The 22,446-nt window shown below is 45.0% G+C and overlaps 1 protein-coding gene across 11 annotated transcripts in view; it reads left to right on the forward strand.

The window, feature by feature from the left end:
- JADE1 (jade family PHD finger 1) overlaps nt 1-22,446 on the forward strand; it is a 59,659-nt gene that overhangs the window by 29,835 nt on the left and 7,378 nt on the right. For all 11 annotated transcript variants that reach the window (XM_060654189.3, XM_060654194.3, XM_060654192.3 and 8 more), the window contains 7 exons: nt 2,204-2,361; nt 4,272-4,459; nt 7,012-7,223; nt 11,207-11,374; nt 12,704-12,820; nt 16,394-16,915; nt 22,312-22,429. In XM_060654189.3, coding sequence (XP_060510172.1) covers nt 2,204-2,361; nt 4,272-4,459; nt 7,012-7,223; nt 11,207-11,374; nt 12,704-12,820; nt 16,394-16,915; nt 22,312-22,429 — 1,483 coding nt within the window. The remainder of the gene's footprint in view (nt 1-2,203; nt 2,362-4,271; nt 4,460-7,011; nt 7,224-11,206; nt 11,375-12,703; nt 12,821-16,393; nt 16,916-22,311; nt 22,430-22,446) is intronic.

Below are 22,446 nucleotides of genomic sequence, written 5' to 3' on the forward strand. Positions count from 1 at the left end.
GTCTTTCACGGGATGACTCCAAAGACCACCTCATCCTGTAGCTTCAGAGCAGAGGCTTGCATTCCACCAGGTACTTCATTTTCTCTGACTGTAATGGGAGTGTTGGGGGACACTGTGTTGAGCAGTGTAGGAATTTTTAGTTGTGGAATAACATTCTCCATGAGGAAATGTACTTTATATCCTTTAAAATTGCAGAAAGTCATCCCAGGAGACATTAGATCAAACCTTCATGGGCAGGTGGCCATTTTATTGCCTTGATTATTCCAGGCCTTTGTCATTTTGAACCTGCAGTGTTCCCCTCCTTTTCTGAGGTATTGGAGTGGCTCTGCCTGCCTTTATTTCTTCAATTCTCTGTGCTGCCTCCACAACCACTGTACTGTCACTTGAGGGTAAAAATACAGGGTGACTCGAATAGGTATGCTGGTACTGGGCGTGCTGAGCACCAGGCAGTGAGATGGGGCTGAGCAGCATGGATGGCACTGGTCTTGTCCCTGACCCCGGTTTTGTTTCTGATTTTTTTTCTAAAGTTCTCTGAGTTCAGCAGTTAGTTCAGACTACTTTATATTTAGGTTAGCATTAACTCTGAACTCTGCCAGAGGCTTGGAAATTCATTTAGGGCATCTCTTTCAGTTTTTGGCGTCCTCCTCTGAGTCTTTTAGTAAAGGAATGGTGGGCCATCCTGTTCTCATCCTGTTGCTTCAGTTTCATTTTTCCTTCTTTGGCAAACTCCCTTATTTATTACTTGTAAGTTGTAGTTGGAATGTGTGTTTTAACTGACTTGCTTCCTGTGATTTTTGTTTTCAAGGACTTTTCCTCTTTGGGGGTGAGGAGGCCACGGATGATCAAGGTCCTGTGCAGACCAGTGCGTCAGGTGGCTCAGGGCTGTCAGGGAACCTGATCTTAGTTGTGCTTTTGTGGAGGCTGCACAGCCAGGTTCTTCCTTTTTTCTGGAACGTTAGAAACAAGAAATGGCATACTGGTGAAAAGTCGGTGTTGAGAGATGGCAGCCTGGAGAAATGGCCTTTTTATTCAGACACTGCCTCAGACGGTGGTCTGACTATGGTGAAGTTTATTAAAGTGATCACCAGTCTGAAAAGCCACCAGGAAAAACAAATGGACCTATTAGCAGGCATATAATGTGAACTGTGCTTAGCAGCGTAAGAAAGAACTCACTGTCCCAAGAAGAGAGAGTTCAGCATTGTGACTTGTGTAAACAGAGTGTAGCTTACGGATGCAGGCTTGCTTCGTGCCAAATACAACTTTGGGCTGGTGCTGATGCCAGGGTTGGAGCTTCCTTATGTAGCCCTGAGACACCAGTGGACTGAGGATGGAGGACGAGGCCGTGGCTGTGCTCCTGCCGTGTCCCCAGTCAGGAGGAGCGGGCATGCGGGTGCCACTTTGCTCCCTCAGTACAGCGATACTTTTGAGTTTTGTGGGTCTGATTTTGGCCAGGTGAAGAGAGAGTATAGTAGCTTGCTTACGTCTTTCTTTTACTCTCCTTCCCTCCTCTGCTTTCCCCACTAATGTTGCTTCCTTTGTAGAAGTTACATCAGGTAAAGGTGTGTAAACATGTTCTTTACAAGCCCCCTTTCTGACTTGACCCCATTGGTCTGTCCCCAATTCTCTCCCATATTTTTCTAGCCTGTACTTCTGCGTTGGCACCTGCCAACCAGGGCCTGACTCCCCAGCCACCTTGCCATAAGCCCTAGTGTCCTGGGGGGCAGGAGCTGGGTGGCTGCAGTCTGAGTATAGAAGAGGAGGCCCTGGTGGTTCTAGGTTTTGGCTTGAAGTGTTAAGTGGTTAGTGGAGTTTTATTTCTTAAACATCTACCAAAAGAGCATCCTTGAGTGAAATACCTCCTTCCACAGATTTTTTAGGTGTGTGTTTTCAGCAGCAGTCTTTGGAATTGAGAGTTCATGAGATTTCTCAGGGGAGGACAACGAGGTTTCTCTGTTGCTTGTCAGAGACACCTCAGGCTTGTGGAGTTGATGAGGAAGTGAGAAGGTAGTGTGAGCCATGCTGCCCCCAAGCCTGAGAGGCCAAGGCTGTGGCCCACTGAGGGCTTCCGGTCGTCGGTCAGACTGGGTCTCTGCTGATACAGTGACCTTATTACGCAGCAGCTCCATGGTTACCCTGCAGCTGCCAGCACTCTGAATAAAAATGCAAGTATCAAATGTCAGTGACCCTTTCTCTCTCTTTCCAGGTGTTTAGGACAGACCTGATCACCGCTATGAAGTTGCATGACTCCTATCAGCTGAACCCAGATGAGTACTATGTGTTGGCAGATCCCTGGAGACAGGAGTGGGAGAAAGGAGTCCAGGTGCCTGTGAGCCCTGGGACCATCCCTCAGCCTGTGGCCAGGTAGACGTGCCTCTCCACCTGCCGTTGCTTTTCTGCCCTGACATCCAGGTGCCTGAGAAGAGCAGTGTTTCAGTTAGTGAAATGATGAGGCCTCAAGTGGCAATAGAAATGTGTAGAAACACATTTTAGGTCCATAGAGTAGTGATTTTTGAGGACCATGGGCCTCCAGACTACACATTCCAGCTGTCTTGGGAAGGTGCTGGCTGCACTTTCATGAGAGGAGGGCAAATTCCAAGACATTTTGGGAACTGATTGGGGGAGGGAAAACTTTTATTCCTCCACTTGTCCCTCACCTACCCCCAGATCGTCTTCACTCTGGAGAGGAGTGAGGGCCCGGCTTCTTGGATATTGTGGGGATTGACTGCACCTCTGGAGAGGAGGCCTGCCAGGTCAGGGTTAGGTGGAAGGGGAGCTTAAGGGGAGGGCTATATTTGATGAATTCTCCTATGGCTGGACTTTGCCCAGTTGTTCTTGCTGGGCTTCCTTTGGATTTGCTTACAAAGTACTTTTCCCCTTAAGGGTGTTGAGGGTCCGGGTCCTTGATGACTTCCCTCTGCATAAAGGACCAGTTTGCTCATTTCTTTGCTGTCTTGCTCAACTGACTGGAGGTTCCTCACAGGGAGAGAGGATTCAGGGCCTCTGTGCTCAACTAGCACCTGGTTTCTCTGCTGTGTTGTCACTCAGCTGCCTGCCTTGTGAAGTGGACTCATTCACTGTTGCTGATGATCATTGTTTTGGATCTGTGACAAATGTCCACATAAATATGCAGGCTTAAATGACCAATCAGATGCCCCTGTAGGCTGGACTTCTGGCCTGTGGAGTGGAATGTTAAACTGGGCTCTGCAAGGTAAACACTGCATTTGCCTTAGAATCTGCATCTGGGGCACAATCCCGACTGTTTGAGTGCTGGCAGTCCCAGTCCAGGAATTCCTCTATGAATCTTTTTTTTGGGGGGGGGGTGGAGGGGGGCGCGGATAGAGGAACCCAGCATCAGAGAAATATGTGGTACCACAGCTTCTGGAGTTTTTAGTTAAAACCTTGCTCTTAGTTGAGTAGGAGAAATAACAACCTTTGGTTTGCCTGAGTGTCACATAGATAAAATCGCTCTGGTAATTGTAAGGTTGATGAAAATACTTTGGACACTCCTTGGACAGCTTGCTGATGTGGTGGGCGTGTGGGGCTCTGATGCTGGGCCTTTGTCTTTAGGAAGAGAAAGCCCTTCATTCCGTGTTGGGGGTGATTGGGTCTTGTGTCATTTCTTTTGAGTGGGGTATGGTGGAAAGCTCTTCTGTGGGTGTTAACAGGTTGGGGGAGGTTGGCAGTTATAAGGAGATCCTGAGTGTATGTTGGGAGAGTCCCCCACTTGGCTAGGCCTCTTAGATTCTTAGACTGATTAGTAATGGACAAGGCCTAGTTTTATTTTTCAGATTAGAGGTGATGGGTTTGTCCCCTTGGCTCTGCGGTGTTCTGCCATGCATTGTCCTGCCTGAACCTAGTGCTGGGCCTTCAGCAGGGTGGTCAGGCCTGATTGATGGAAAGTGATTTTATCCTAAACTCTCGAAAGTTAGGTTGGTGTTGAGGTGTTGCCAGCAGAGCAACTGCTGTCCTAGATGAAGGCTCAGGGCATGTGGGATCCTGGGAAGCCAGTTGGAAAAAGCTGGTAAAGCTGGTTTTGAGGACTTTTTAGTGTTTTTTCACTTGTATCTTTTTCCATTTTGGGGGCTTAAATGATACTTCTACTTAGTTTTATTAACAGTGATGTTAATTAGCAGTGACGTTTTAAGCCAATTTGTCTGGTGAGAACCTGGGGTTTAGGGCATTGGAAGTGGAAGCAAGCTTTGGGCCTTGTGATGAATTCCTTTCATGTGGCAGGAAGGGTAACGTGGCTGCCTTGTTTTCTTGTTAACTAGGGTCGTGTCTGAAGAGAAATCCCTCATGTTCATCAGGCCCAAGAAATACATTGTCTCACCGGGCTCTGAGCCTCCAGAGTTGGGCTATGTTGATATCCGGACGCTGGCTGACAGTGTGTGTCGTTACGACCTCAACGACATGGATGCTGCATGGCTGGAACTGACCAATGAGGAATTTAAGGAGATGGGTGAGAGACCATGGGTTGTATTGTTTTATTAATGAATGATGAGAAGAATTTTAGACATCTGGGTGAGTAGTAGAAGCTCATATCCTGTTGAAGGCAGCTTCATCATAGCTTTAGTCTCAGAATCGTGGGCTCTTTTTTGGAGATCAGCTTGTCTGGCTATGGCACATGTCTGTGGGCGGCTGGTAGACAGAGTGGTGGGATTGATGAGGGATGTTGTCTGTGGGTGTGGAGGCAGGATTCCCCATCTCTGCCCTGATCCACCTCCTCACTTATTTACCTCAAGGGAACTGAAGCCCAGAGAAATGAAGTGACTTCCCCAAGATGACAGGAGGGTCTGGTCTACAAAGTTTCCTGCTGTGTTCCCCGCCCCCTCCCACCTCAATGTCATTCAGATCCTTTCCTCAGCTCTGGCCTATTGTTTCTCATATTAAACTCCACTCTAGCCAGGCTCACTGTTTTCTAACACACCTCTTGTGTTTCTCACTTCCGTGATTCTCCTTGAGTCCTCCAAACCTGGAGTGCTTTTCCCTTTCCCTGTTCACCTCTGTCCGGGCTCTCCTTCCGTGAAGCCCCCGCCTTAGTTGAGCGCTTTGCCCATTATGGTTTATTTTCTATAAATTGATCTTTTTGTGTATGTGTACAGCTTGGAGCTTCTGTACCTCATATGCTGGCACGTCCCAGTGTCAAGACCAGGATGGCACATGGGTTTCATCTCACATGCCACCTCTGATTGCCAAGGGCTTCCTGAAGTGTCGTGATGAGCAGGACCACTGAGGTCAAGTCTGGGCTCTGTGTGAGAGACTGCAAGGATTAATTAGAACTTGTGCTGTGGGACCTGGGTGGGAGAGAGGTGTTTGGTGGCTGTCTGGCACACAGTAGATATTTACAGAGTATTCGATGGTAGATTTGAAAGCCCTGAGGGACAAAGACTGTTTTTGTGTTGTATCAGTTAGTCGCTGAACCTAGCACAGGGCCTGGCACATACCAGTTGTTTGTTTTGCTGCCATGCTGCTCACCAGCCTGTGGCATGGGAGCAGTGGTGCAGACTGAGCTGGGAAAGTTGTTTGACAGAGTATATCACCATCTCCAAAGGTCCCTGCTTTTAGGTTTCAGTAGCCAGGGTATTAGCAAGCCAGGAGGCTCTTTTACACAGTCTGTTCATAAGTGTTCAGAGCTCCCTTGGACAGAATACCATTCAGTTCCAGCTTCAAAGATTATAAAGTTGTGGTTTGTAGTAGCTGTGTAAAGACCAGTGTAATGCACTTGACTGGCTAGGTGTCCTGTCTTAAGGCAGAGGGGTATAGCCAGAGACCCTGGCGGCTTTGGAGGTGGTTTAAGTAATGAGCCTGGCCTAACTCATCAGATTGAATGGTAGTGTGGAATACTTCTGGCAAGGCAGATTATGTATGTGGTTGTAACGTAAATTGAACATATGCTTAAAGATGTTTGTTTTATTTTTATTGTTCTTTGTAATGGTAAGAAATAATTATGGAGCATAGGATTGTATTTTCAAAGCCACTGGTAGTTTCAAAACTGGTAGGAGGAATTGAGATATGAGTGCCCTGGCCATGCAGGCAAGTAACTTATCAGTAATTAGGGTATGAGGTGATAGCTGGGTGCTGGGTGACTTTTTTGAATGTGCTTAGAGCTTATCACAGTGTCAGCTCTAATGTGTTCTTCAGATTTTTAAAAACTTAAAGTGTTAATTTGATGGTTTTATATTTATCAAGAGTGCATAAAAGTTACTGGCTCTAATAACATTTCTGTTTTTTCTTGCCACTTACATGTTCTTTTAGAGTATTTTTAGTCTAACCTGTTTTTTCTTTCTGCATGAGTATTTTCATTGTAGGAAGTTTGGAATATCTCCACAAGTGAGATAAGACTTATTTTCTTCCACCACTCCTATAACCATGATAACCACTTGAAATTTATTTTTGGTCATTCTTGCATAAGAATGCATTTTATTTGATTCACAATGAGCTGTTTCCTTTGCTTCAGACATTCCTTGTGTTTCTGTCTTTCATGTGTCTGATTAACTATGCATCTCAACTTTGTAAATTCAGAGAGTGAGGAGGGATAAACCAGTTAAAAACATTTGTGTGCTCACAGTGAAATCTGTTCTCAGAGCAACATTTTAAGTAGCAAGAAAGAATGTTTTTCAGAAAATACCCGAACTCTTATATATGGTCATGGTTTTGAAGTCCCTTCCATGTTACTTGTGGTTTATAATGTTGTAATGAAATGATAATCTAACAATATACGTATTTAATATCCTTAAACCCTTTTGGGATTTATCTTTTGCTTTTCTTCTTACAACACTACATTTTCAGCACCTGTCCATAGGTAACAAACTGTTGCATGGAAGGTTGTGTCTGCCTTTTAATTTGAAGATCCTTCCTTGAACAGTCTGAGAGGCCTTCTTCAGTAGAAAATGGGACACTCAGGATGAATTTAGTTATAAGACGATGTGTTATAAATATATTAATACTGTCTTACTGTAATGTTTATTAATATAGATGTATTAAAATGTTTTTGTGGCATTTTTCCTTCAGGAATGCCTGAGTTAGATGAATACACCATGGAGAGGGTCCTGGAGGAATTTGAACAGCGATGCTATGACAATATGAATCATGCCATAGAGACCGAAGAAGGCCTGGGGATTGAATATGATGAAGATGTTGTCTGTGATGTCTGCCAGTCACCTGATGGTGAGGATGGCAATGAGATGGTGTTCTGTGACAAATGCAACATCTGTGTGCACCAGGTATGTGGGCAGCGAGGCCCAGAAAGGAGCCACCTGGGATGTGAGCTCATCTGCCACCAGGGAGGCCAGAGGTCTTACACCACATAGGGTCTGTTTTCCTGCTGTCCTTAGTGAGTTAAAGAAGTGTGCCCTATGGACGATATCTCTTTTTTCTAATTGGTTCTTACAATGTTTGAAGTATTTCCTGTTACTTTTTTTTTTTTTTTTTTTTTACAACTGGAAGAATAGGATCCTTTATGGAAATCCTCCTTCCCTCACTTGTTTTTATTTCTATCCATAGAAGTGAGGTTTACTTAAAAAGAACATATGAGCCCCCTCTGCCTTGGCTTTCACACCTGAGTTTAGATATTAACACTGTGGGGGGTGGAGAGCAATTCCTAAAAGGTGGTTAGTTTGCTATTATTAGTTTGTTAGGCTGCCATAACAAAATACTACAGGACTGGGTGGCTTAAAACAACAGACATTTATTTACGATTTTGCAATTCTGAAGGTGGGAAGTCTGAATTAAGGTATGTTGACAGGACCATGTTCCCTCAAACTTGTAGGGGAATCCTTCCTTGCCCCTGCCTGGCTTCTGGTGGTTTGCTAACACCTATTTTTTGGTTTACAGCTGCATAGTTCTGGTCTCTGCCTTTGTTGCCACATAGTGTCCTCCTTGTGTGTCTGTCTTCACACATAGCCATCTTCTAAGAACACCAGCCCTGATGGATTAGGGGCTCACCTCTGACCTCATCTTAACAGATGACATCTGTTAGGACCCTGTTTCCAAATAGGTCACATTCTGAGGGACTGGGTTTAGGACTTCCACATATCTGTTTGGGACACAGTTCAACCTATAACACTTGGTAACGTGTGGTAGTATGTAAACTGTGATATTGAAGAAGAACAAAGAGGTCCCTTTTCTTAAACGTTTTTTCCTGTCCTTCCTGATGCCAGTTGGCATCTGGTCATTGCTTGCCACCATCCACAGAAAGGTAAATCCTTTGGCTTCAGTAAGGATAGGCACTGGGTGATTTTAAAAGCTTGTGACAGCTGACGCTCTTCTGTCTTATTTATTACTTAATGCAATAATGAACTAATTTAGATTTCTGTGGGGACACATGTTCATATATACTCTTAGGATTTAAAGGGTTGTCTGTCATCTATTGATGTTGAGATTTAAAACAAATCTAAAAGAGAGACTCGTGTACAATAGGTCCTTGGGTGACCTCTCAGAAAGAAGAATCCAATTTGTTCTGTGAAATTCTTCTTCATCATTTTCTTTATAATAGGTCTTCCTCGTGGGCTTCCTCTCTGCCTGGAGATGTCACTACTGGTGGCCTCTTGTCAGCTCATCCTGACAGGGAGACGTGAGGCCACAGTCTCTGCTTTAGTTGTGTTGTTACAAGTCACCTTGTAGCTCTAGGTTTTCATATTATCTGGGAAATTTCCTTGAGCTGGCAGAATTCTTGCAGTGGTTTTATTGTGTCAAGATGATTGTGACTACGGATGTTGCCTTTTTGTTGCTGGTGTTATTTACCTGGATGATGTTTCAGTATTTTTCTTTTTTTAAAATTTTTTTTTTTTTTTTTCAACGTTTTTTTATTTATTTGTGGGACAGAGAGAGACAGAGCATGAACGGGGGAGGGACAGAGAGAGAGGGAGACACAGAATCGGAAACAGGCTCCAGGCTCTGAGCCATCAGCCCAGAGCCTGACGCGGGGCTCGAACTCACGGACCGTGAGATCGTGACCTGGCTGAAGTCGGACGCTTAACCGACTGCGCCACCCAGGCGCCCCTGTTTCAGTATTTTTCATACCATTTTACTTATTTTTTTTTTCCTGAGAATTTTGTTTGAAAATAAGGGTTCTGTTTGAAAACTAGTTGAACGCCCTGTTGTATAAATGAATTCACTGATGTCAGATGGGTTGTCCAGGATCCCAGTATGGTTTAGTGATAGAGTTGGGACTGGGACTCAGGACTCCAGACTCTCCCACACCTGCGCCCAGTCCTCTGTTCCTTACGTCACGTCTCTTTTCCTTAACATCTACTTTACCTTCCTTTTGACGTTTTCTTCCAGACTTCTTTTTAAGGCATACTGTACATAATCTTTTAATTTAGCTTCGATTTGATTTTCCAGGAAAAAAAAAAAAATCTCATTTCAAATGTGACTTTCTCTAGAATGTCTGATACAGACTTTTTTTCTCTCTTTTTTCTTTTTTTTTTAGTATTTGAAACCTTAATAGTATCTTTTAGTTCTATTAAAAATTTTTTTTCCAGTAAGTCTGTGTTGACAGTGGCTTACTCATGGCACCGACTTAGTGCTCCTAAGCTCCAATCTTGGTGTTACTTAACTTTGCTCCTCATGCTTGTGGTTTCCTTTCTGCGTCCTGGATATTCACATTGCATAGTGGCTGTGTTTTTCCTGTCTGGAGGATCGGAGCTATGTTACCGTGACTCTTGGCTTTCTGACTTCTGGGTCATTTGAGGATAAAGTTCTGAACAATTTGGTATATTTAAAGGTTCTGAATGTGCTCCTGGTACCATCCTGGTTTTGTGTCTTCACTTATTTAGCATTTACCTTTTCTTTTGAACCATCTTAATGACTTTAGTTGTAAAATCCTTGATTTCAGCAGTTCAGGCTATCTTGTTCAATTTTGTCATTTTGTGCAATGCAGGCTTTATTTTAAATATCAGCTAGAGGTACCTGGGTGGCTCATTTGGTTAAGTGTCTGACTCTTGATCTCAGCTCAGGTCATGAACTCTTGGTTTGTGGGATCGAGCCTTGTATCAGGCTCCATGTTGGCAGCGTGGAGACTGCTTAGGATTCTCACTCTTTGCCTCTCCCCCACTCGTGCTCTCCCTTTCTCTCCCTCAAATAAATAAAACTAAAAAAAAAAAAAAATAGATATCAGGTAAAGAGACCAAATTATCTCTGTCTTCAGTGTCTCATTTTTCTGTGCCTGTTGTGTTCACTTGGGAGAGTGATAGAGTCTAGTGAGTAGAGTTTGCTGAGCTGTGAGAATGTGGATGTTCCTTAGTTCATTTTTATTTCTTTTTTTTTTTTTTTTTTTTTAAGTTTATTTATTTGAGAGAGAGCATGGAAGTGGGGAAGGGCAGAGAGAGAGAGACAGGGAATCCCAAGCAGGCTTTGCACTGTCAGTGCAGAGCCACATACAGGGCTTAATCTCAGGAACCATGAGATCATGACCTGAGCCGAAACCAACAAGAGTTGGTTGCCACATTATCTCTTTTCCTTAACATCTACTTCATCTTCCTTTTGACATGTTCTTCCAGACTTCTCTTTAAGGCATACCGTACTTAATCTTTTAATTTAGCTTAGACTTGATTTTGCAGTAAAAATAAAATAAAAATAAAAATCTCTTCAAATGGGACTTTCTCTAGAATGCCTGATACAGGCTTTTTTTTTTTTTTTTTTTAAGTATTTGAAACCTTAATAGTATCTTTTAGTTCTATTAAAAATTGTTTTTCCAGTAGTCTGTATTGATAGTGGCCACCCAGGCCCCCCCCACTCCATTCTTATTTCAGAGGCTATCTCATTGAACAGCTTTCAGAGACTCAACTGCTTTGTGCATTTTCCCCTCACTTTGTATCCCACCCACATCAGCAAATCAGAGGAGGAATAGCTTCCTATCAGTTAGCCTTGTGAAGTGTTTCAAGAATTTGCTGCCCATTATTTAAAAATTTGGTGTGTGTAGATAGGTGCCTCTAGCCACACAGCAAAGCAGAATTTCTAGAAACTTTTTTGTCCTCCAGGTGTTTTCAGGACTGTCCCCTGGTAAATGAGTATGTGTTGTCCCAGATACCTCCTGGCTGCTGCTGTCAGGCTGCCTGGCATTTTTGCTGAAGGGAGAGGGTCTCCAGCTAGGTGGACCTGGGAGTACCTCTGTTAAAATCATCCTAGGTGTTTTTAAATTAATAGGTATATGGGGAAAAGTAAATCTACCTTCTTTCTCTGTTTTCCTTGGGGAATGGCTTCACAGGCCTGTTATGGAATCCTCAAGGTCCCAGAGGGTAGTTGGCTATGCCGGACATGTGCCCTAGGGGTTCAGCCAAAGTGTTTGCTGTGTCCCAAGAAAGGCGGAGCTATGAAGCCTACCCGCAGTGGCACCAAATGGGTCCATGTCAGCTGTGCTCTGTGGATCCCTGAGGTAGGTGTGGTTCTTACTAGTAGCTTAGCTCAGGAGGTACTGGTTTTTAGCTGGGCACGGGAGTGGGGAACTGTTCATAAATAAGGGGTATTGTAGCTAATGAGTAAAAAGACAGCTTTTAACTGCTGTCTCCCCCCTGCCCCCCAAGCTGAATCTCAAGTGTAATGTCATCTTGTCATGGTATATATTGTGGGAATGTTAACTGGAAGCAACAGTGAGTTGGACTCTCAGTTGGTGGTGTTCAGACTTCACTTCAGAACCGTGTCATGGCCAACCCACTGCTGATACATGCTCCCGGGAGTGGACCTGCAGTGTGGCCTAACTTTGGCCTGGGTGCCACTGTGTCCTTCCCCAGGGATCAGCACTACCTCTTTCGTTTGGCCTGGGGAGCCATGTAGCATGGTTAAAGAGCCACTGCTGTAGGTCACATTTCTGTGATTTTTATTAAAATTCTTACTTAGCCTCAACCTTTTTAATTTCAGGTCTGGTCTAATTTATTTCAAGTCCCAGACCTTGACTAATTTAATTTGCATGGCTCACTATGAGAATATCATTTGTGATTCAGATTTCAGCATTTCTTTTGGTGTGTGATTTTGGGTGCATTTTTCCTCCTGAGGAAAATTATCTGGGGATGATTTGGATTGTAGTTTCATGACTTGGGTTTTGGTACAACTGGATCTCACGGTTTGGTATTAACAGCTATGCAGTTCAGTGATCCAGGCTGAATGCAGAGAGGATACCTTATTTATCTTGGTAATTTTCCATTTTGAATGTAATAATCTTTTCTGACTGAAGAGAATAGTATTCTTCAGTGAGAGAGGTACTAAAATTAGTTTATATTTACTTTACTCCATTGTTCACAAACTATTTAAAATTAAGATTTTCAGTCTTTACCACTTCATTGTGGGCCAGAGGTATATTAGATAGTTCTGTCCTGATACATAACTGTCTTTGCTGTCAGACACTCAGGTGAGAAGTGAATATTATTGGTTATCTGAGTGTTTTTATAAATAGGGACATGTATGTCAACTGAACTCCCCTTCCTCCCTCTCCCCCTACCCCCATGCATGGAGGGCACGGGGCACGGGCCATGTGCTCTGGGCTCTCCACTCTCTACTGCTACTGGACCAGAGCTGGCCCCTGACCTGTCCAGATGCTTTAAAGTAGGGGTTTTCCTGTCATAGGAGAGTGCCTGCATGCCTGCCCCTTGTCGCTATCAGGTAGGAGGTCTGCATGTAAACAAGATCTTTGAGTTTCTATTGTCCATGCTCAGTCCTTGTTGGTCTGATGGCCTTTGCTACCCTGTCTTGCTATTCCTTGGGCCTGTAGGTGAGCATTGGCAGCCCCGAGAAGATGGAACCCATCACGAAGGTGTCTCACATCCCCAGCAGTCGGTGGGCGCTGGTGTGTAGCCTCTGCAATGAGAAGTTTGGGGCCTCCATACAGGTAATCCTCTCAGTTATGATGGCTCTGTTCTGGAGCTGGACGAGGGAGGGCTGTGTGAACTCTTAGAGGATTTGGTCATGGAACTAGAATCCAGAAAGCAGGGCAAGGTTCTCCCAGCCCTTCTGAGTCTGCTGAGGAGTGATTCCAGCGGGGTATAAACACCTTTAGCTGGCGAATTGTGTCCAGCGTAACCAGAACCTTAGCTGTAACAATCACAGAGCAAGTCAGAGGTCCACCTGAGCTGTACGGCAAATCAGTTCATTTCTGGTTTCTACCTTTCTGCCCCAAACCTGGCATTGCAGCTCTTTACACAGGCAGATACCTTCAGGGAAGAACCATTCTTGACCCTGGAGGGTTGGCCACCTTCCCACCTGCACTTAATGCGGCTGGTGGCAGACCAGCTCTGTGAGTTTTGGTGCACACATGGGGTGCCTGAGACCTTAGATGTGCACTATTCCAAATCAGCTTGCTGTGCTAATAACTTTAGCGTTTGGTAGAGAAGATTCTTTGGAGCACCAACTGGGTAGTGGGACACCCATGAGGTGCTGCACCAGGTGTTTGCAGAAGTGTTATCTGAGTACAGGTTGGACGTCTAATTCTTCCTGGCACCTAGGATGTGTGGGATGGAGTGTGTGTGTCTGGGGGGAAGAAGCAATAATGTTAAAAATTTTGCTTGCATATTCCATGTCCACACACAGACAAATGTAGAAAATCTTTAGGTAGGATTATGGAGAGAATGTAAATGGTGTGCTACTTTTTCATGTTTTCTAAAATTCTGCTTGAGAAATTGACTTCTGGGGCTCATGTTATTATTGGCTTTTAGAGTCATGACTTAAGATGACCAAGATGCTGTTTCCGCCAAGGTCTTCAAATGCTGTATGTGGCTTTGGCTCTCAAGGTCAAGTCCAGCTCTTCCTCTGGGAAGAAAGTCCAGCTCAGGGCCACCGGTCTCTGACACATTCTAGGAGTAGTGGCTTCTCTTTTGATGTAGAAAACACAACAGATGAGCACAGATACAAACTGCCAGTCTTAGGTTTTGAAGAAATGACCTCATGGGGCAAAATCATTTTGTATTTTGGCTGGTAAATCTTGTTTCAGTAAAGTTATCTACTGACTGGAGGTTTTAAAACTTTTTCATTTTGTAAGCCTAGTATTTCTACTTTTCTTCATTATCACCTCCACTGGAGTTCGAGAATCCAGAATGTAACGAATATTCAGAGGGTGGGGCATGAGATAGCTGGTGGGATTTGGCTGCAGACCTTGAAAATAGTGCAGGGTTTTGCATGTGAATAGAATCTGTTTAAAACATGACAAAGACCCTCTGGCCTTTTGGGAGAAAATGGAAGAAAAAATTTTTAAAAAGCCTCAGAATGAAAAATAAGCATTAGAACCCTGTGAGTGTGTTTCTGTATAGACATACCCACGTGAACACTTGCAGGACACAAGCAGAGGCAGACCGAGGGAAATGGGAGTTGTTTCCTTCCATGTTACCTGATGTGCTTCCGAGGATAAAATTTATGCCCTTTCCTGAGCACACCTATCCAGGTCCTGAACTGATGTTTGTGAGAGGTGGGTAAATGAGACCTTTGTTTCCCTTTTGAAGAGAGAACGATAAAATTACTTTTTTTTTTTTTTTTGTTGCCACTGACCTCTTTTTCCCAGAACATTAGCTTGAAAAAGAGGCCAACTAAGGTTGATGATTTTTCATATCTTCACAGAATAGAATGATTTTTATTAAAGAATTCCTCTCTGAAATGTCTGCAGCTGTGGAGGCTCTGGTTTATGTTTCTGTAACATCTGTTTGCTGAGTCAACCTGAATAGGAAAACCCAGAGGAAGGCCATTTGGCGCCTTTACAAAGTCCTGTGTAAATATTCTGCTGCAGCTCATTCCTCTTTAAGGTCCGAGCGCTGGGTTAGGGGTAGGTTAAGCCAGACCCAGATAGCGTCTCAGTCATCTGTTCCCACTTTGACTTCCCGCTTGGCTGCGCGCTAGAAGGGAGGAGCACTTTGTATGTTGATGATAGTGGCCAGGTGTGTATGTGTGTGTTCTGCCACTAAAGCTGATTTCACACATTTCTTGGAATTGAGGTTATTTATAGGTAAAATTAACAGATTTATGTTAGTTCATATGCTATAAGTGTTTGTAATGGGAATGGTGAAGGGAGCTGGATTTTCTGTACTTGTGGGTATAAGAGACTTTATAAAAATGGAAGAAATCATGGCTGGCAATGAGTCACCTCTTAAATACCGAAATGATGAGGGAAAAAAAACCCCAACTCAAGCCTCTGCCATTTGTGGTTCTGGGATTCGGGGTCTGTTGAATGAGTTTAATTAAGCTTTTCAAGCTGGCCTTGGGCCACTGGGTTCTGCTCCTCTCTGCAGCCCTGGTGTGCCCGGGGATCACTTGGCCTCAGACAATACAGTGTTGCTTTTGAGGGACTGGCTTTAGTCACCACAAGGAACCTCCTTCCAGGGATTCGCCCAGCAAGATCAGATGGGGAGAAGTTAATGACTTTCCTCCTGCTGGGCTTCTGGCTTGCCATCTGAATCAAGGCACTAAATTATAGCCCTGAGCAGGCAGTGAGAGGGAAGGTGTTCAGTGAGGAGGAAGGCGTGGCTGGGTGGTGCCTGGTCTCTAGGTCGACCTCCCTGTGACCCACAGGAAGCAGGTCCTTCATGGTTCTGCTGCTCAGCAGTCAGGCACACGTGACGCTGGGAGTAGCCGGTACTACCAGTCCCTGCGCACACTGATCTCCGTGCAGGGCCTGCGCTGGTCCCTGGAGCCTTCTGCATATGCTGGAGCTTCTTCACGGGTGAGGAGACCTTTTCTCATCTGCCTTCCTGTGCTGGATTCTCTTCTCTCCTTTTCTTTCCTACTAGTCCAGGAGTTGTTTCATTCATTCTCCTCAGACGTGAGCAGCCCTTGGCTGCTTGGAGGAACTGTAGCATTTATTTTTCCGCTTGTGTTGGGCTCTTCTTGGCTGGGGGGTGAGAATGAGGATTCACGTTCCTTTAAAAACTCTGACTAGCAGTCATTCTTCCTGAAGAGATTCTTTTTCAACCTTTTAATATAAGCACGCTTTTAAAAGAGTTCAAATCTAGGAACACCAATTAATGCTTCAAAGTTTACTCTGCATGTTGAGCACATGTTCTTTTTAAATATAATCTGAGTGCCAGACCACCTTTGTTTGTGTGTGGCCTTTGTATAATTGTGTCTGCTTTTAGAGGCGTTTTGGATGCAGTTACCTTTCTGGGAGTTGGGTTGGTTCACCAAACCTTTCAGCCAAAGGGTTGGTTCACCAAACCTTTCAGCCAAAGGGTTGGTTCACCAAACCTTTCACCTAAAGAGTTCCCTTAAATCCCAAGCCTTACCTTACTTAAAATATGACTCGGTGTATCAGGGTTGATCCAGGTAGAATGTCCTGCCCCGGCACGTGTTCGAGGTGCTGCTCTTCCTGTGTGTGTGTGTGCGCGCGCATGTGTGCGCACGCATGGGGGGTGCTTGGCTTGGAGGGGCTTCAGCCCTGTCACTCCATAACGGTCTCTTCTCTCCTTCTCTGTGTTCCTACCAGTGCTCTGTGAAGAACTGCCGCACAGCCTTTCACGTGACCTGTGCTTTCGACCGGGGCCTGGAGATGAAGACCATCTTGGCGGAGAACGATGAAGTCAAGTTCAAGTCCTACTGCCCAAAGCACAGCTCACATAGAAAACCCGAGGAGAGCCTCGGTGAGGGGGCCACTCAGGAGAATGGGGCCTCTGAGTGTTCCCCTCGGAATCCGCTGGAGCCTTTTGCCAGCCTTGAGCAGAATCAAGAAGAGGCCCACCGGGTGAGTGTCCGTAAGCAGAAGCTGCAGCAGCTGGAAGATGAGTTCTACACCTTCGTCAACCTGCTGGATGTTGCCAGGGCCCTGCGGCTGCCTGAGGAAGTAGTGGATTTCCTGTACCAGTACTGGAAGTTGAAGAGGAAGGTCAACTTCAACAAGCCCTTGATCACTCCAAAGAAAGACGAAGAGGACAATCTAGCGAAGCGGGAGCAGGATGTCTTGTTTAGGAGGCTGCAGCTGTTCACTCATCTGCGGCAGGACCTGGAGAGGGTAATGATTGACACTGACACCTTGTAGTGACTTAGAAAAGAAGATTGCAAAGAGGCGGCTGCTCGCCCAGAGCAAGGAATGGTAGCCAGTTCATTTACTCTCAGACCCTTGTACATACTGCAGCATGAGGTTGTGTTGGTTCAATATACTTATGGGCCGGTAAACTCATTGTACATATGTGTAAGACTGCCACAGAGTGGGGAGCCTCTCTGTGATTTATTTTTAAAACACTTTCCTATTAATCCTTATTGTTCTTCTGTAAGATCACATGGGGTGTGTCCCCTCCGCCTTTCATTCCAGTACTAGCGGGAACTGAGCCCCAGGGAAAATGACCAAAGGATTGGCTCAGAATTGTTTGCAAATGGAGTTAGAAAAGAAAACCAGGTGGATTTAATTCGTGGTGGGGGCGGACAGAAGTAGAGAGATCTCTTGTTCAACCTGGGGAAACACTGGGTGCTTGTGACGGGCTCATCAAGGAGAGCAAAGCACCGCCTCTCTGGCCCACCTTCATTTCTTGGCTGATTCACAGGGACATTCCGGTAATGTCACGGAGGAGAGCAGGCTGTGGGTGCTGATATGTGTGCATGATCTTATATACACGTGCATATCTGTTCCAGAGGGTACTCCTGGCAACGAGGTGCTAAGTCATCACTGAGGCAGTGTCTGTATGTTGTGCGTGTCTGCTTGTGTGTCCATGCCCATGTGTGTCTATGCGGTGTGTCTGTGCAGGTGTGGGGTGGGGTACCTGGTGCATAGGGGTATCTGATCTGTCTGAGGAGCCCCTTGTAATGCTCAGGACACTAGTTTATCACACCACTGGATTGCTGAACGTAGTGGCTGTTGGCTGCCTGGAGCCTCAGCTGATGGCACTTCCCTCAACTGTTTGCTGTTTTGTGCCTCCCCAGTTCTCCATTACCTTTGGAGTCCCAGTCTGGACCTCCCTTCCTGCTACTGGAATAATTAGGAATGGGCTCTCTTCCCTCCAGGGCCTCCTGCTCCCTGTAGGTAGTCTCTGAGACTTGCTAATTGGGGATACATCTTAGAGCATCTTCTGCGTCATCTCCCCTGACTGCCAGCTACTGTTGAATTCATTAGTGCAGAGGAGATGGGACTGAGGCTCTCTGGCCTGAAGCATCCTGCACTGAAAGGCACCCAAGTGGCCTGAAATGGTTAACGCATCTCCCCCAAGCACCTCACTTATTAGCAGGGTGTGATTCATCTGCCTGGGAGAGGATCTGACACGTAGATGATTTGAAATATGAGAGTGTAGGCAAGGAATAGGGGAAAAAAAGGAGCAGTATTAAGCCAAAGATGCAGATCTCACAGAGACCTGCATGGCCCTGTTCTAGACGGCAGAGGAGCGAAAGTATTAAGTGTTCATTAGAGATCCTTCTAGTACGAGACTTGAGTGCCCAAGGACTAGCTGTGTAACACCCCTTCCAGGACCAAGTTAGGATTCCAGATTCAGGCAGAGGCCGAGCAGGAGAGGCAGGCGTGAAGCGCCGGAGGGTTTGTGAGGCTTTTGTGCTGCCGTGCCCCCCCTGGTGGTGAGTGTAAAGAAGACCTCGCCTCGACCACATTGTGTGTGTGGCGTTTTTGTTAAGAGCTGAGAAAGGGATTCAGGAGGATAAACTGGAATCCTGGTGGGAAGCCATTATATTATTCCAGCCTGACAACTGCTGTACTTGGGGTGCATGAGCTATGGAGTCAGATAGTCCTCAGGAGGGAGGACGAGAAGTCTAAATGTTTGGACTGTGTTTGTCTCACAATCACCACAAAATAAAAGTGTAGAAAATGCTTGTGGTGTACTAACTCTTTTCTGTACTTAAGTTACTCAGATTAACATGCACTTATAATTCTAAACATTTTTTTTTTGAAGTCATCACTGTTGGTTTTAAGTAGAATGATACCAATGATGTATGAGAAACAGGGAATAAATCAGGATTTTTTTGTGTGTGTGTGGCATTACTTACATTTACTTTATTAAAAGCTTAAGAGATCTTAGGGAATTTAGTGTCAGTTTTAAATGGGCTTATTATAATGAAAAATATGTTTTCCAGGTTTTAAAAATTGAAATATTTGCTGTGCTCCTGAGAGCTGCACAGTTCTTTGTAATTATAGACAACAAGTATATGTCAGGCCAAAGGCTTATCAGGGCAGGGGTAACCAGAACAAATAACAAATTACTTTGTGTTTCAATTAAGTTGGATTTCTAATTCACACAGTAGTTCACAGCAGGTATGCAGAATCCAAGAATACACGAGTTTGTGATCAAGGCTGTGGTCAATACCAAACTGACAAATAAGTAGACTTCATTAGAAATGTAAACCACTGATAACTGATAATGGTAATAGCTCTTTTTTGCAAATACACACCTTGGGGCATTGCACACCTGGGTACAATTCTGGATCAGAAAGGTGGCAGGAGTGGATTTTAGGAGGGTTTGAGAACCAACATCTTTAAGAAGACACCATTGCTGATGTGTAGTCTGTGGCTATGTCAAGTTCCTGAGGCTGCCACTCACTCTGGTGGGGTTCCTTTCCCCTAGACATCTTTTAAAAGATGCAGTAAACATCTGTAAATGAGTATGTGCTCAGATAAAGACGTACTGCCTGTGCACTTGTGGCTGGGTCATCGGAAAGGGCCAGCCCCTGGGAGGCTATCCTACTCAACACAGTGGAATGATCACCTTTGAAAATCTGGTAGAGGTTCTAGTTATCCCTGGATGAAAGGCATGTTAAGCTTTAGTGTTGCAAGGAGTGTTTTGGCATTGAAGAAAACCCCTTGAAACCATTCTTGGATTCCCGAGGGCAGTGGTTCTCCGAGTGTGGGCCCCAGCCAGCAGCAACCTTCCCTGGACACCTCACAGAAGTGCCAAGTTTTGGATCCCACCTCTGACTCCAGAAATGGGGTAGGGGCCAGCATTCTGTGTTTTAGGGTCCTCACATGTTTCTGTTTGAGAACCACCGCTTTTGGGGAAAGCCGGACTCTGGTTTAACATGGTGTGAGGGAGAGTGCACCCATGAACTGGCTTTTTTTTGGTCAGCAGGGGAAGACACTTAGTTGAGTAGTGCACAGGAAGGGCCACGTGCAGGGTATGTTTTGAGGATAGAGCCTCGGTCCAGCTCTACTACAGGGACTGCTGATGGAAGCTGTGTGAGGAGTGTTCTGTGCATAAGGGAGGGAAAAAAGTTCAGGGCGCTCACTGTTCTAAATGTGGTCAGCTAGGCCTGGGTTATTCATGGGCTGATTTGTTCCATTGAAAATCCACCCTGGCCTTAGTTTTTTGGGGTTATAGGAAGAGGTTTCTCATCAGAGATCATGGGGGAAAGAAGTAGAATTTGCCCACTTAGCCAGGGTGGAAGCCTTTCCTGGGGGTAGTGGTTGAAGCTACCAAAATTGAATTTAAATAATATGTGAAGTTTGGATACTCTGTTTTCATGCATAATTTTGAGTAAGGGAAATGGAAGTTATCTTGGCTGTACCTCTGACTTGAAAAGAAGAGGATTCTTATCTGCTCCTAGGATGTCAGAATTTGTTTCCATTTCCTATTTCCAGAAGTTGGATGCTTTGTCTTGATGTAAAAACTGTTCTCCAAAAGTTCTGAATCTGTGCTACAGATCTAAGTCTTGCCCCTTCTTCTTTTTGAGCTTCCACTCTTAATATCCACCTTGGGTGAAACAGTATTTATCAAAGACAATAGCCTATTAGCCACTTGTATCCCCAAACTGGTCATGATTTTTATAAGACACCTACTTCCTGGCCTGGGGTTCTGAGGCTGTCAGAACGGGCTTTAGCTAAGGTAAATTACACCAAAATAATATTTACTCTGAGACAGGGAGAGTGATTTTCTTTTCAGTTCTTTAATTCTAAGAACACACACACACATACACACACGTCTGTCTACACATCAAGAAGAGAGATATTAGGAACATCCTAAATAGTCCGTGAATTGGTTAGGGTCAGCAGAAGCCTTACTTGGTGACCTGGTGTTAGGCCAGTAAGTTGCACCATGATGCAGTGTGAAAGCCAGCCAACCTGTTCCTCTTTATGCCTTCTGTCCTCTTGCAAACAAGACTGCCTTGATTGAGTACAACTCAGGACAGAACAGCTGGAATTGTTAGGGTCTAAAAGGACTGGAAACCCTGGGGGAGGTCTGTGCACAGAAGCCAGAGTGCAGTCGTGTGTGTGGCTTGTTGCCATTCTAACAGAAGAAAAGGTTGGTGACTCAAACTTGCCCATTTCAAGGAAGGTTGTCAGGGAAGGGATTGCCCAAGCCTCTGGAAGACGTGAGTTTTTAGGGGAGTGTAGTCCTGCCTTGGACAGAAGACGTGATGGGGATGCAGCGTCCCTTCATTCCTGCCACTGAGCTATTTAGGGCATCTTGTCTTCATCTTCCTGAAAAAGTTTAATTGTATCCCTGCTGTGTTAAATTTGACATTTGTGTTTTCAGGTGCAATAATCCAGTCAGGTTTCCCAGTAGGTTTGAGGACTGAAGGATTTAAGGGGGTTTACTATTTTGTTTTCGTATCACCTGATCACAGGTGGCTTTAAAAATGGGGAACAGATTTGGGTGTCGGCTAGTTCATATTTGTTAGCATATGCACGTGATCCCAGTGCCTGCCATGGGATACAAAGTGGAGCTCTTAGCACTTGGGTCCTTTCAGTTACTTACAGGTGATTCCTGACAAGGGCAGTGTCAGTTCTTCAAGTGGTGACACGAGCTGGCCTTGAGATGTTGATGGCATGTCAATGGCAAAGTGAGGACATTACCTAGCTTCACACTCTAGGAACACATTAGCTACCTGTGAACTCACCTTTCAACTATCCAGTTGACAAGTTTACTTGGCTTCCTGGTGACCGTTTGGTCTTCTAGTGGGCTCTGTGCAGGGTTAATTTTTTTTTTTGAGGGGGGAGGGAGTTTCCTCCTGTGATGGCCCTTGACTCTGTGCTTACCTAATTCCATCTTCAGAAAATGCTTGACAAAGTGGCTTCTGAACTGCTCTAAAGCCTTAGATAATAGAATTGGTGGAAAGAGGATACTGAGGGGTGGTAAGCAGAGCTCCTTGGCAAGAGGTAGCAAGTCTGGACCGGGACCCCGGCAGTCTTCCCCTGAGGATGAGCCTCAGGCTGGGGGTGGTGGGGGCGGGCAGGGCTTTTGAGTTCCTAGGCTTTTTTGTGCTGCCCCCTACATTGAGGGGTATATGTGGAATCCTAGTTAGCAGCCCCAAAGGAGATTAGAGATTGGATAAAGTGTTTGAAGTACATCTTGATTTCAGATGTCACACAAGATCCTAGCGGGACAAATTTCTCATGTTTAGGAAAAAAAAAAACCCAACACCAAAGTACCGTTATAATGTATTACTTACTTAGAATCTTTATTCTCTACGTTCTAGGTTCGGAACCTCACTTACATGGTGACCCGCAGGGAAAAGATTAAGCGATCTGTGTGCAAAGTCCAGGAACAGATATTCAATCTTTACACTAAGCTCTTGGAGCAAGAAAGAGTTTCAGGTATGCATTAAGCTCTT

Source organism: Panthera onca, chromosome B1 (assembly GCF_046562875.1).
Source record: "Panthera onca isolate mPanOnc1 chromosome B1, mPanOnc1 haplotype 2, whole genome shotgun sequence".
Taxonomy (NCBI): domain Eukaryota; kingdom Metazoa; phylum Chordata; class Mammalia; order Carnivora; family Felidae; genus Panthera; species Panthera onca.